The sequence below is a fragment of the Cherax quadricarinatus genome, chromosome 53 (genome assembly GCF_038502225.1).
Source record: "Cherax quadricarinatus isolate ZL_2023a chromosome 53, ASM3850222v1, whole genome shotgun sequence".
NCBI lineage: Eukaryota > Metazoa > Arthropoda > Malacostraca > Decapoda > Parastacidae > Cherax > Cherax quadricarinatus.
The window spans coordinates 6923733-6938448 of NC_091344.1; the positions used below are offsets into that span (position 1 = coordinate 6923733).

Sequence of the window (14716 nt, forward strand, 5' to 3'; positions counted from 1 at the left end):
CACACACACACACACACACACACACACACACACACACACACACACACACATACACAAACACACACACACACACACACTTCATTGACCAAGCACTCAGAAATCCTCTATCAGTGAACCAGTCTTTCACGTTACTGGATTAACTGTCAAGAAATTTTACAAGATGCTTATTACTGGTAAAAACTAACAGATGGCAGTATACTCCAACATACAACAGTATACCACAACATACAACAGTATAACACAACATACAACAGTATATCATAACAGATAACACTGTACCCCGACATACAACAGCATACTACAACAAACAATAGTATACAACAACTATATCAATAAAAATATACCAGCACCGCCAGGACATCCCACTGCTGTCACCAGATATATAAGCAAACTTGAATATCCGGTGGGGTAATAATAATAATAATAATAATAATAATAATAATAATAATAATAATAATAATAATAATAATAATAATAATAATAATAATAATAATAATATAGCAGTGTGTGTGTGTGTTTGGTGGTCCCAGTCACAGCCTAAGGCCTAGGCGACAGGATCTGGGCAAAACATATTGCTGGTAGAGGTGTCTGGCGAGGAGAGGGATACAGCACTTCGCCCAGCCAACTCTAGGTTTGAACTCGACCCACCATACGGCAGCACGAGGCCTAGTGGCGTGAGGGTGAAACGCTAAACCCAACAGGAGTTGCACAACATACAACAGTGCATAAAAAACAAAAAGGCACAATACCGTCACTGGAACAACACACAAATAACTCGCACATAAGAGAGGGGAGTTTACGACGACAGTTCAGTCCGAGAAGGTGAGAGTATATACAGACCAGCAGACAGGGCCGGGACAAGAGAGGTAATAGGAAAGGAAGAGAGGTAGTGGTATAGGCAGTAGAAGTAGTAGTAGTAGTAGTAGCAGCAGCAGCAGCAGCAGCAGTAGTAGTAGTAGTAGTAGTAGTAGTAGTAGTAGTAGTAGTAGTAGTAGTAGTAGCAGCAGCAGCAGCAGCAGCAGTAGTAGTAGTAGTAGTAGTAGTAGTAGTAGCAGCAGCAGCAGCAGTAGTAGTAGTAGTAGTAGTAGTAGTAGTAGTAGTAGTAGTAGCAGCAGTAGTAGTAGTAGTAGTAGTAGTGGAGTCAGTCTTCGACTGGCCTATATAAACTCCCTCCTCTCCTTCTGTTAGTGTGACTTTGTAAATGGTCCAAGTCGTCGTAAACTCCTCTCTTCTATGTGCGGGTTATTTGTGTATACAACAGTACACAATAACAGATAACAGCATACCCCAACATATAAAGGCTTATCGCAATACATAATAACACACTACAACAGATACTCTTACCGTTGACAGCACACTACAACAGTTAACGGTACAATACAACAGTTAACGGTACAATACAACAGTTAACGGCACATTACAACAGTTAACGGCACACTACAACAGTTAACGGCACACTACAACAGTTAACGGCACACTACAACAGTTAACGGTACACTACAACAGTTAACGGTACAATACAACAGTTAACGGCACATTACAACACTTAACGGCACACTACAACAGTTAACGGTACACTACAACAGTTAACGGTACAATACAACAGTTAACGGCACATTACAACACTTAACGGCACACTACAACAGTTAACGGCACACTACAACAGTTAACGGTACAATACAACAGCTAACGGCACATTACAACACTTAACGGCACACTACAACAGTTAACGGTACACTACAACAAATAACTGGACAATGCAACAGATAATGGTACAGCTTATCAAACAGTACAACACACCTGTTGACACTCATAAAAAACGGTACAGTCACCAGCAGGGTCAGCGTTCAATCCATCTCTGTGACAAATGGTACTGGGGGGAGGAGTGGGCGTGGGCGTGGGCGTGGGCGTGGGCGTTGGAGGAGGTGTAGGTGTCGGGGTGAGTGTCGTGTCCTGAAAAATCAAAAATATATCGTCAACCTGAAGAGGATGATGAATGATGGTGAATATGAATGATGGTGAATATGAATGATGGTGAATACGAATATTGATGAATATGTTGCCAGGAGCTATGAATCGACCCCTGAAATCACAAATAGATGAGTACAAATAGGTGGATACAAATTGGTACATATAGGTGAGTACAAATAGGGAGTACACACAAACGCCATTTTTAAGAAATCGTTTCAATCTATCCTCACCGTGGTGGGCGTGGGCGTGGGCGTGGGCGTGGGCGTGGGCGTGGGCGTGGGCGTGGGGATAGGCTCGCCATTCCTAAGGATAGTCCTGATGGTAGTGATGAGCGGAAATGGTTGCTGGTGACACGAGCCGTGGAAATCATCAGTTTCTATGGACCAGACCATGACTCCAGCCAGTCCCAGGGTGTTGACGTACAGGGTCTGGAAAAACACAAGTCGGGTGATTTAGGCAGTGTGTGTGTGTGTGTGTGTGTGTGTGTGTGTGTGTGTGTGTGTGTGTGTGTGTGTGTGTGTGTGTGTGTGTGTGTGTGTGTGTGTTTGTGTGTGTGCATGTGTGTGTGTTCCTCGACAGCTGTAGACGGTGCATCGAGCCTCCATCACTCCTTGTGCCGAATGATCAACACAGGTTTAAGAACAGCATTATTATTATTGTTACTACTTCTGTTACTACTGTTACTATTAGTAATGCAGATAATAATAATAATAATAATAATAATAATAATAATAATAATAATAATAATAATAATAATAATAATAATAATAAAAGTAGTAGTGTAGTAATACTACTACTACTACTACTACTACTAATAATAATAATAAAAATAATAATAATAATAATAATAATAATAATAATCATAATCATGGTACTTCCATTAAAGATACTTGAAGCCTAGCTACTGAAATAATAATTACCCTAAGTACTTACTTTGACAGTGACTGACTTGACATCATCGTAGCCACACCACTGACGATCATGGTAGGCGTAGGGAGACACCATATGCTTCTCTCGCACTATGTTCCATGGTGCGCTCCCCTCTCCTTCACAGATCTGGAGAGATTGGAGAAGAGTGAGGCGTGTGTGTGTATGATGAGAATCAGAGGGATGTGAGAGGTGAAGAGTGTGGAGAGAGGGGTAAGTGGTAGCTTTATTTTTTATTGAATAAAACTGGATGCATCAGCAGTGTGTGTGTGTTGCTATCCTATTCTACATAATAGTTACACAGTGGGGGTAAAAGCTACTTATCCCTGCTATATTCCATCTCGCAGGATGGGGTTAATTTAAGGTGTTTAAGCTGTCAGTTTGAGCTGGAAGGCTTCAGTAGGGCATCGAGGATATGGGGGTGAGAGGAAAGGGGAAATAAAGAGAGGGTGAGAGTGAGGATGGTGAGGGGGAAGAGGGAGAATGAACCTTCATTATACCGTATCTCGCTGTTGTTCCTACGAAGAAAAATTTTCTTCCAAGTTTGACAAGTTTTGAGACCCAGAGAGTTCTTGTTATAGGGAAGTTAATTTTAGGTCTGAGCACTTTACACACGCACACACACACACACACACACACACACACACACACACACACACACACATATATGAGCACTGTGTATGTCAGGCCCATATTGGAGTATGCAGCACCAGTATGGAACCCACAACTGGTCAAACACGTCAAGAAACTGGAGAAAGTGCAAAAGTTTGCACTAGTCCCAGAGTTAAGGGGTATGTCTTGTGAGGTTAAGAAAACTAATGACACTGGAGGATAGGAGATAAAGAGGGAACATGATAACGACGTATAAAATACTGAGAGAAACTGACATAGTGGACAGAGCTAGAATGTTTCAGAGTTGGGACACAGGAACAAGGTGACACAACTGGACGATGAAAACTCAGACGAATCCTATGGATGTTAGGAAATACTTCTTTAGCCTTAGAATTGTCAGGATATGGAACAATCGGGAGAGGGGAGAGAGTGACCTAGTAGCAACTAGCGAAGAGGCGGGGCCAGGAACTATGATTCGACCCCTGCAACCACATATAGGTAAGTACAAATAGGTGAATACCCCCCCCCCACACACACACAGTACTGAGTTTCGAATACTTTGTGGAAATAAACACGAAAAGAAACATACCAGGGGACGGATGGTGGAAAAAAACAGACTTCAGAAGAGGAAACTACTCTAGTATGAGAGAATTTCTGAATGCAGTCCACTGGAAAAGGGAACTGAAAGGAAAGACCACAGCTGAGATGATTGAATATTTAGCTGAAAAGTGCCAGCAGGAGGAAGAGAAATCCATTACCAGAAGTGGAAGCAATGGCTGGAACAGGAAGAGTTGATGGTTCTCCCAGAGATGCAGAGAGCCAACTTTTAAAAGTAAAAGAACATAGAAAAATATTGAAATAAAGTATAATACTTGTGTAACATTTTGGTTATCTTTATTCAAAATAAAGATAACTAATATTGCACAAGTGTCTCATTTATCATCTTGTCAGTTTTCTAAACCATTTAGTCAAATATTAAACAGAAATATGAACATAAATGCTAAGGTTAAGAAGAAAGGCAGAACAAGAAAAAAATAATGAAAATTTGTAGCTTCGAAAGCCAAATTCGAACAGAATCTTCTATACAATCTCAACAAAAGGAAGTCGAAGAAAGTGGTAAGACTGAAGAAAGGAGGAGAGCTCACAAGATATGATCAGAAAGCCTGCGACGACCTGAATAAAAGATTTAAGGAGATATTCTCCAAGGAATTAGAAATATAAAAAGTCAAAGACAAAGAGATTGCTGTCTCAGAGGAAGTTGGTCAGGCACTACCTTTTTCTGATCTCTTAATGAGGAAAGCAAATTACTGTGTGTTAGGTAAAAGAACACATGTGTAAGTATTGCGAAATTTTATTGTGTCAGTGTTTCGGTCTTCATGAGCGAAACGTTGCCACGATAAAATGTCGCATTAGATGCACATGTGTCCATTTTCAGTGCTTTTGTACAGTTCTTATAACATTTTTGTAGTGTTTTCGCAGTTGCGTTAGCAGTGTTTTGCATTGTTTTTGTAGTGTTGTATGCAACATTTTTGTAGTGTTTTTGCAGTTTTTTGTAGTGTTCTTGTAGCGAAACGTTGCCACAATAAAATGATACAGCTAAATCTGTATCACTAAATAAAGTGATACAACTAAATCTGTATCACTAACTATATACCAAGGTAAAGGAGAAGACAGTCAGGAGAAGATGGGGAGAGACCAGGAACTGAGACTCGACTGCTGCAATTACAAGTAAGTACACTTACACCCGTAGCCCTGCATCTTAAAAAAACTTACCTCATTATACCCAAGTACTCCCGGTTCCCGTGTGTAAGGTCCCGGTAGCCCTGGTTGTGGTGCTGGGGAGTAAACATCATGTTCTTGGGCACTGGCCAGCGTGAAGCATCGTCCATATAAACCCATCCCCAGCACCAGCTTGTGGGCAGGAAGTCCCAGCTTCATCCAGTATCTCACTGCCCAGTCCTAACACCAGAGGTTGACATGTTATATATGCTTAACAGTTCGCAAACAGGCGAAATTATTCACATTGTTTCTACGTCTACAACAGGACTCGAACCTGCAAACTCTGTATCAGAGACCCCGTCTAGGGTCTGGCTCTGTGGTAAAGTACTGTGGACTCTGCTACAGCGTTTGCAGGTTCGAGTCCTGCTGTGGACGTAGAGACAATATTATATATGCATATTTGAGTCTGAGCTTGTACTGAATGATAATTTAAACGAGAAGCTGATTAATATACATACAATGATAATAAAAAAATCTAGTATAGTGACGTCAATTCATAATACTATTATATACTCAAGTCCTGTTTTCCACAGAAATGTATAATACATAATGATGAGAGATTAATGTAGTTGACTTTTTCTTTGGTAAGATAAGTGACATTAATGATGAGAAATAATGAGATACAGAGGCATGTACTGCATGGATATATACACAACAGGACAACAAGGTCATCTCACCACATTCAAAAGGGAATTGGCTCCTTTGTCAAGGGGATGGGCATACAGTGGAGAGTGGTGATGAGCATACTGCTCCCACGACCCGTGTAGATCATACGCCATCAGGTGAACCAGGTCCAAGTTCCTGGTGGGCAGAAAATGAGTGTTAGCTGCCATCATCACTCAGCTAGGTTTTGTTTTGAGAATATCTTATAATCCTTTGTAGTGATCTCAGACCTTGAGTTCAAATCCCGATCACTCCATTGATATATGTATATACATGTAACTTTTTTTTTAATTCTACCAGACCTGGCCAGGGCAGTTATATCGTAGGCAGCGTCGATGGTGACTTTGCCTGCTGACACTGCTGACGTCAGCATGAGGTCATGTTTGGTGAACTCTGACCTCATCTCGTCCAAGAGATGAACGAAGTTAACCTTTAAGATAAAAGTTTTATATCAACATAAAAGGTTACATACCAGCATGAAAAACATGATTTATACTTAATAGGGTGGGCAGGGCCAGGGTCATGGCCAGGGCCAGGGCCAGGGCCAGGGCCAGGGCCAGGGCCAGGGCCAGGGCCAGGGGAAGAATATTCGTGAAGCAGGCAACGGGTAAATGGGGACACAGATAGACGTTAATGTCGTAAATGACTCAAAGAATTTCTTAAGCCTTAAAAGGTAGAATATTAAATGACCTGACTAAAGAGGTACTGGAGGCAGACTCAACGCGCAACTTTAAATACAGATGCGTCAGGATCCACAACTCAAGTTGCGAGTGACAGACACTGATTAACCAATAAAGGTTTAGCACATTCATGAATGTAATGATATAATAATAGTATAATTAATAGCAACCATCATCATGATCATCATAATAATAATAATGATATAATAATAATAGTGATATAATAATAATAATAGTAATAAATAATAATAATAATAATAATAATAATAATAATAATAATAATAATAATAATAATAATAGATGGAAGTGAAGCTGGTCACGGCCAGTCAGAAGAAGTTTGAGAGTTAACATTCAACTCTACATAGTCATAACATGCAAAATACAAGTAGGCGAATTTAGGAATAACTTTGTGACGAGTGATCTATCATGGCTGTATCATCACCTGAGAGCCTATCATGGCCGTATCATCACCTGAGAGCCTACAATGGCAGTATTATCACCTGAGAGCCTATCATGGCCGTATCATCACCTGAGAACCTATCAGGTGATGATACATCCATGGTGATGCCATGGCCTGCCATTGGAACATTGGCTATCCCACCCACACATGTTCTTAGACATACCCTGATGCCGCACCCACAGCATTTTTTTCCACGAAGAACTAAGCGACAGCAAGAGCGGGCATCACCTGAAGACCTACCTTGTCTTCCGGTCGACCACCTCTCAGGGTAGGGTACTCCCAGTCAACATCTAGCCCGTCGAAGCCATATTTCTTCAAGAATTGGACACAACTTGTTATGAAGGCGGTTCTACTGCTCTCGCTGGAGACCATCTGTGGGAGATGACTTATGGATGTATTTACACTTTTAGGGAAAGGAAGGGGAGCTTTATGTTACAATCTTCACAAGAAAAAAGTCCTTGATCTACACGCTATCTTTAATAATTTACTGGAGTAAGAAATTTGGAAGGAAGTGTGGAATACACCCAGTGAAATAAAATGGTACATGCGCACAGTTAGACAACACTGGCTCAAATAATGGGTTTAGGTTTGACAAGGACTTACCAAGTATGGGTCAGTAGGCCTCCTGCAGTGTTCCTCCTCTCTTATGTTCATATTTTCGACTCCTTTTCAATCTTCTGCCAGTAAATATAAGAAATATTGCCCAAACAAATGTGGAAATCTTCAGGATTCACCAGCAAGCGCCATCATGTGGCTAATACGAGAGGTGTTAAGGCTATGAGGCTCCTTTGGCCAGATTGCGAAAGTCGAGAAACTCTCGGAACACAGAGTTGGAGTAGTTAAAAACTAGGTCGTTAAGGAGAAGCTGGTGGTAATGGAGATTGTAATGGCGATGTGTAGTGGTTGATGCTGGTAATGGAGATTATAATGGCGATGTGTAGTGGTTGATGGTGATAATGGAGAATATAGTGATGTGTACTGGTTGATAGTGGTAATAAAGATAACAGTGGTGATATTGGCTGGTTGATGGTAATAATGGCAACAAGTGGTGCCAGTTACGGCTGGTGAAGATGGCAGAGGATACTGATGGCTGAAGTACTGATGGTAGCAGAAGATGACGATAGCGTTTACACTGTCAGTGTTACACACATAACTTTCACGATCCACAGTTACGAGAGAATTTTAATGACACATGAAAAGATATAGCTGTAAACTTACCATAATCTAAGTGGAAATACCGTACCTGAGAGTACTTACTGGAACCCTCGTTCCAGCCTCCTATAGCTAGCAGAGTCTTCAAGTCTGGATTAATCTTCTTCAGGCGCGTGAACCGCAAGTAAGCTCCTGGAATAAGGCCATTAGAGGTCAGAGGAGGAATCACGAGGGTGAGCATATCTTTTTGTGAGAAAACGCTATCCACACTATTTAAATACACGAGTGCTGAAGAAGAATTTGACATCTCTCTCTCTCTCTCTCTCTCTCTCTCTCTACATAGGGTTTTACAAGGTTAAGTTTAAGATTCCAAACTATATTTATAAGCTAGGAGCTGTTACCTACATCATCTTATTTGAAACCCTTTTTATTGTTAAGAGATTTACAAATAGTGAACAGAATGAAGTTGTAGTTTTCTCTCTCTCTCTCTCTCTCTCTCTCTCTCTCTCTCTCTCTCTCTCTCTCTCTCTCTCTCTCTCTCTCTCTCTCTCTCTCTCTCTCTCTCTTACTGTACCCACCAACCGCCTTGCCACATGACATATTAACCACAAACATAAACTGCTAGACTGGCAAATTCTCATTAATGAGAAACACTCACAGGAGACTCGCCAACCTGCGCTGAAATAAACTGACGTAATTCCTTTTTATGAAGAGGATATTTGCACACGTGGGAAGATAATGCTGGGAGACAGTGTTGGCTGGGAGGCGTCAGGAAAAACTTAACGCTCTTACGTGCTTCTCTAGCATGTAATGTGAAGCGAAGTAATGATATTGTACTTACTGGAACGCAGACGGGAAAGATATATAATTTTTCACATATAAGATGCGGGAGGGACTAGATCAAGATTTGCTCACTGAGATCACTCCTTACCACAGCAGCAGGCATGGTAAATAGTGCCAGTGTCACAGTTAAGATCAAGCGTGTAGTAAGTACATTAAGAGACTAGGTGACTAAATGATACGAGAGTTTTTTTCACGTTTACCCTTCACATATATAAAGGAATTTCCAGATAGGCTGTAACTATTTTCAGGAGAAAACCTGATTCTGGAAGAGGTTCCTGATCAACTGGGTTGTGGTGTTTAACTCTTGTTTCATCATCAAAATCATACATAATTGGGAGTCAGCTTATTATATTATTTATGCATTTTTTAAGAATGATGGTGAAAGTGTTTCTTTCTGCTTTGGGTCAATCTATCTCGTTGGGAGACGGCCGAGGCGTTAAAAATTATTATTGTATTCATGGGAACCATTGAACCTGTACGGGTCATACAAAAAAAAAAAAACTTTCACTGCATTTCTCGACGTTTAAGAGTGGTCTGAAATGTTTTCGGAGGAACGGGAGGCAATCGAAATCGATCCCAAAAAAACGTAGGACAGTTCCAGCATCTTGTAACAAGAGCTCCTTACCAGCATCCAGACACCATCCCCTTGAAGGACATCAACTCCAGTAGTCACTCAACCATTCCTGCGTTGAGTATTCAAGACGTTGGATATAAAAGGTATAAAATACCGACACGATGTAAAAATAACCAGAAATACAGTATAATGCGATCCTTTAGTGGCAACGTTTCGCCCACACAATGGGTTTTATCAAATCACAAACAGATGTTGACATTCACCGTAGTTGCTACTGTATGATGTGCCTGCACATTATCGCATTTTATGTGTTTTTAGTTAATTTAAATGTCGGGATGGTTAAGGATGCCCATCAGCTGCATAATTAACTTTGCGGGTTGCTGACCTTCAATTTTAATGTCATTTAATTATGTTATAGTTTAATGCTAAGTTGTACAATTTCAACTCTGGTGTAGGAACCGTCATTACGTTAGTTGTCCCCTTTTACGTTAGTAGTTACCCTTTACTTTAGTTGTCGCCCTTTTCGTTAGTCGTCGCTCTTTACGTTAGTTGTCGTGTAAGAATCACCACAGCTAGTTAGTGTCAGTTGTAGCAGCAATTACTTCCTCTGAGTGGCAATTACAAATCCTTATCCCTAATTACCTTTCAAGGACTACCAATGCTAGTAAAGGGCTCTTGTTCCATAGAACTGGAACTATCCTCCCTTCGTTGAATTGAACTTGCTTACGTCTCATTCCCCAGGCCCTGTATGACCCTTATGGATCTAGCTCTTCAACATAAATAATAACATTTCCTAACAAGAAGCGACGTAATTTTGACCACATTGGACTTAATCACTTCCAGAATCGACGTTCTGACGCAGTTCGAGGGATCTCTTACCTTTGCCGTAGTTGTCGTAGAGGTCGTTGTAGGGGTCAAGGCTGACGATGGTGTTGGTAGACTCCTGAAGGCCGGCGAAACCGTAGATGAGGTGAGTGCAGAGGTACGGGTCGATGTTCTCAACATCAAACTTACCCTCACCAGGTCTGTATACAGCCCAAGAACCGTAGTAGCATACCATAACTCGTTCCTCTGCCCTCGGAGAAAGGATGATAGGAGTACAGTTAAACGTGGATGATACGAGGTGATGCGCAGACGATCAGTAATGTACATGGGTGCTACAGTAACATACACGGTTGCTACAAGGACAATCGTATATGGACGATAGAGTGACAGAATAAAGATCATACGTAAATAACATGAGGATAGGGATGCTCGAAAAAATACACACGTCTCATACAGGGACGATGCACTAACTACATTTGGAAGAGAAAAACGACCCCTTCTCCAGTGTTGTCTGTTTAAAAAAAATAACCGTTCAAATAGACAGAGGAGAATATTTTAAATTTTGATTTTTTTACCTACATGAGTGTTTGATAAAGTTCCATGAGGGTGAAACGTAGTAATAAAAATGACATACATGAAATGGTATAATAAAGATTACCAGATGTTGAACATGCGTCTAATTCTTCAAAATCAATAAAAAAAATGACGTCTCCTTTTGTTATGTGTGTTTACAACCAGCTTCCTTTGTGAAGAATTCTCAGGGATGTTTTGCGGTGATCAGTGGACCCGCCAGCACCTCCACCGAAACGTAATCAGTGTCAAATGTTTACGCTGTGTCAGTGAAGGGAACGAACTTAGGAGAGACAAGAGGCGATTCATTCTTTCCTTACTTATACACCTCACTTCACCAGCTTACTGGTGAGAGCGTTTGACTTATAACCGCAAGGTCCTGGGATTGATTTCCAGAGCAGTCCGTATGGGCAAAATACCTTGCAACCCGGCTGTCCCACTACCATCCTAGTGGTAATGATAGGTACCTGCGTGTTAGCCGACTGTTGTGGGTTGCATCCAGTGAAAGAAAATGCTTTGGCAATGTCTTGAAAACCACCTCTCCATCAAGAATTCATACACTGTGTAAAAAAAATCCAGTCTTGCTGGAAGTCACACTGTTATTATCATTATTATTGCTTTCCTAATTGTTAATAATGTAATAACGGTAGTAAAAGTAATATTTGTTGTAATAGAGGTATTAGTGGTAAGAATAGTAGTATTAGTAGTAGTAGTAGCAGATGTTGCTGTTATTGTCCTTGTTCTAGTTGGTATTCTTCTAGTTGGTATTCTTTTATTAATATTGTTTTTAATATTTTATCATTATTATTGTATCTCGTTATTACTGTTAGAAATGCTGTTTCTCTTATAATTAAAATTTCTCTCCAGAGAGCAGCAATAACACCATCACTCAACACATTACCTACCTTCCTCTTGTTCTTCTTGATGATGGTGCTGGTAGGAAGACGAAGTGTTTCTTTGCTCCACCACCTCCTCTTGCCCCAAGATGCCGCCGGGGCACCCCAGGAGGATGAGGAAGAGCCAGAGAAAGAGAAGAGAGAGAGGTGCACCACAGCACAAGGTCATCTTGATAATCTCGTCGTTGTTCGCCTCGGCTGCGTCTCGCGTCTTCCTGAAGGAGGACCGAGCCTTCGCACGGATTCCTAAGTGCTAAGTAACCCACACTGGTTTGGCGTGTCACATAAATTTGTCTAATTAGTAATACTTTAGCAAGACAAAGAAATACTCAAGTAACAAAAATAATATATATAATGCATAAGTATTATATATAAATAATGCATACATATTATATACATAGCTTTATTTATATATATATATATATATATATATATATATATATATATATATATATATATATATATATATATATATATATATATATATATATATATATATATATATATATATATATATATATATATATGAAAGAAAGATGGGCTAGTGAGTGTAGAGGCAATGAGGTTGAAGAGGTAAGGGGTAGATTTAAGAATGCAGTGTTAGAGTGTTCAGCAAAAGTGTGTGGTTACAGGAAAGTGGATGAGGGAGGGAAGAAGATCGATTGGTGTAATGAGGTAGAGTAGTAAAAGAGAAAAAGTTAGCATATGAGAGGTTTTTACAAAGTAGAAGTGCTTATATAAGCAAGATTTTTGATCAACCAGAGGTACAACAAATGCATAATCAACACAGTTGTCGTTGGAGACACATTCCTCCTAAGGCTTCATGGCAAGAATAACAGGCATCATAAAACGTTGTTTAAAGCAAATTCTTCATCGTCAGCTAATCGACTTAGAAGACTTTTGAACAGTCATGACTGAAGTAGAAAATAGAATCAATAGCAGACCTCTGACTTTTGTTTCCGATGATTTGGATAATTTAGAAGTGTTAAGTCCATCTCATTTACTCCATGCAGACGGCTCCAACCAGTTCCTCCCATGAATGAAAAAGAAATCGTGGAGGATCCTATTTACCTCGAACCTGAGCAACTCAGCCATAAATTCAAACAACTTAATAAGGTGATTGAACATTGGGAGAAAATTTGGCAAGACTATCTCGCCTCGCTGAGAGAACGCTTCTATGGAGCTGGTGTTCCTGAAAATCATACGTCCTCAAGACCTAGTGACATAGTGATTAAAAAAAATGATGGTCCAAGGTCTCAATGACCTCTTGGAAAATTAGTGACCATTGGTGATTTCAACCTAAGGCATACAAAATGGAAGAATGTAGCAAATAATGTTATAGCTGAAACAATCCCCGGAGGTAGCGCAGATGAAAGGTCACACACACATGAGCTACTAAGTCTCTGCGAAAAACACACCTTAAGCCAGCAGATAGTGGAGCCAACAAGACTAGAAAACACACTTGACCTTATCTTCACAAATAATGAGGACCTGATGAGAGACATAAGAATATCAAAAACAACTAACTCCGATCACAATCTAATCGAAGTCCAGACGTACATGCATAGGGGTCCTGAACAGCAGAATGCATGTACCTGTGAAGGTGTCTTCACAAAATACGATTTCAACAACAAGAACATCAACTGGGACCAGGTAAACCATGTCCTAAACGAAACATGTTGGGAAGATGTCTTAAATGACATGGATCCAAACCAGTGCCTTGAAAGGATCAACTTCCTGGTAGCCGAAGCATGTTCTAGGCATATTCCCCTAAGAAAGAAGAAGAGCAGGAGTAAACTGGGGAGAAAAAGACGCTCTCTCTACAGAAGACGACGAAGAGTCACTGAGCTCCTCAGGAGTGCTAGAATATCTGATACACGAAAGGAGGCGCTGACCAGGGAAGTGGAAACTATCGAACTTAAGCTAAATGACTCTTACAGGAACCAGGAGAGGCAGGAGGAGCTTAAAGCTATTAGTGAAATTGAAAGAAATTCAAAATATTTCTTTTCATATGCCAAAAACAAGGCAAATACCACATCTAGTATCGGGCCCTTACTCAGACAGGAAGGGACTTACACAGATGACAACAAGGAAATGAGTGAAATATTGAAATCCCAGTACGACTCTGTGTTTAATGAACCACTAATCGGTCTGAGGATCGACGACCCAAATGATTTCTTCATGAATGAGCCTCAAAACTCCATAAATGTATGCCAGATTTCCGATATTACCCTAACTCCGATAGATTTCGAAAAAGCCATTGACAACATGCCTATGCACTCAGCCCCGGGCCCAGACTCGTGGAACTCTGTTTTCATTAAGAACTGCAAGAAACCCCTCTCGCGTGCCCTAAGTACACTATGGAGGAGGAGCTTGGACATGGGTGAAATTCCACAGTCACTTAAAACAACGGATATAGCCCCACTCCATAAAGGTGGCAGCAAAGCATTAGCTAAGAACTATAGACCAATAGCTCTGACGTCCCACATCATAAAAATCTTTGAAAGAGTGCTAAGAAGCAGGATTGCAAATCACCTGGATTCCCAAAATCTGCACAATCCAGGGCAGCATGGGTTCAGGGCAGGTCGCTCCTGCCTCTCACAACTACTGGATCACTATGACATGGCCTTGGATGCACTGGAAGAAAATCAGAATGCAGATGTAATATACACAGACTTTGCAAAAGCATTTGACAAATGCGATCATGGCGTAATAGCCCATAAAATACGTGCTAAAGGAATAACTGGGAAAGTGGGGAGATGGA

General features: G+C 40.6%; 1 protein-coding gene across 3 annotated transcripts in view; it reads right to left on the reverse strand.

Annotated features, from left to right (window-relative positions):
* Window positions 1-14716, reverse strand: part of LOC128692405 (chitinase-3-like protein 1) — an 81272-nt gene that overhangs the window by 62574 nt on the left and 3982 nt on the right. For all 3 annotated transcript variants that reach the window (XM_070096285.1, XM_053781567.2, XM_053781566.2), the window contains exons 2-11: window positions 11962-12219; window positions 10541-10732; window positions 8336-8436; window positions 7333-7464; window positions 6255-6382; window positions 5967-6090; window positions 5284-5469; window positions 2905-3027; window positions 2202-2399; window positions 1801-1953 (exon numbers count right to left, since the gene is read on the reverse strand). In XM_070096285.1, the coding sequence (XP_069952386.1) occupies window positions 1801-1953; window positions 2202-2399; window positions 2905-3027; window positions 5284-5469; window positions 5967-6090; window positions 6255-6382; window positions 7333-7464; window positions 8336-8436; window positions 10541-10732; window positions 11962-12121 (1497 nt within the window). In that variant the 5' untranslated portion in view covers window positions 12122-12219. The remainder of the gene's footprint in view (window positions 1-1800; window positions 1954-2201; window positions 2400-2904; window positions 3028-5283; window positions 5470-5966; window positions 6091-6254; window positions 6383-7332; window positions 7465-8335; window positions 8437-10540; window positions 10733-11961; window positions 12220-14716) is intronic.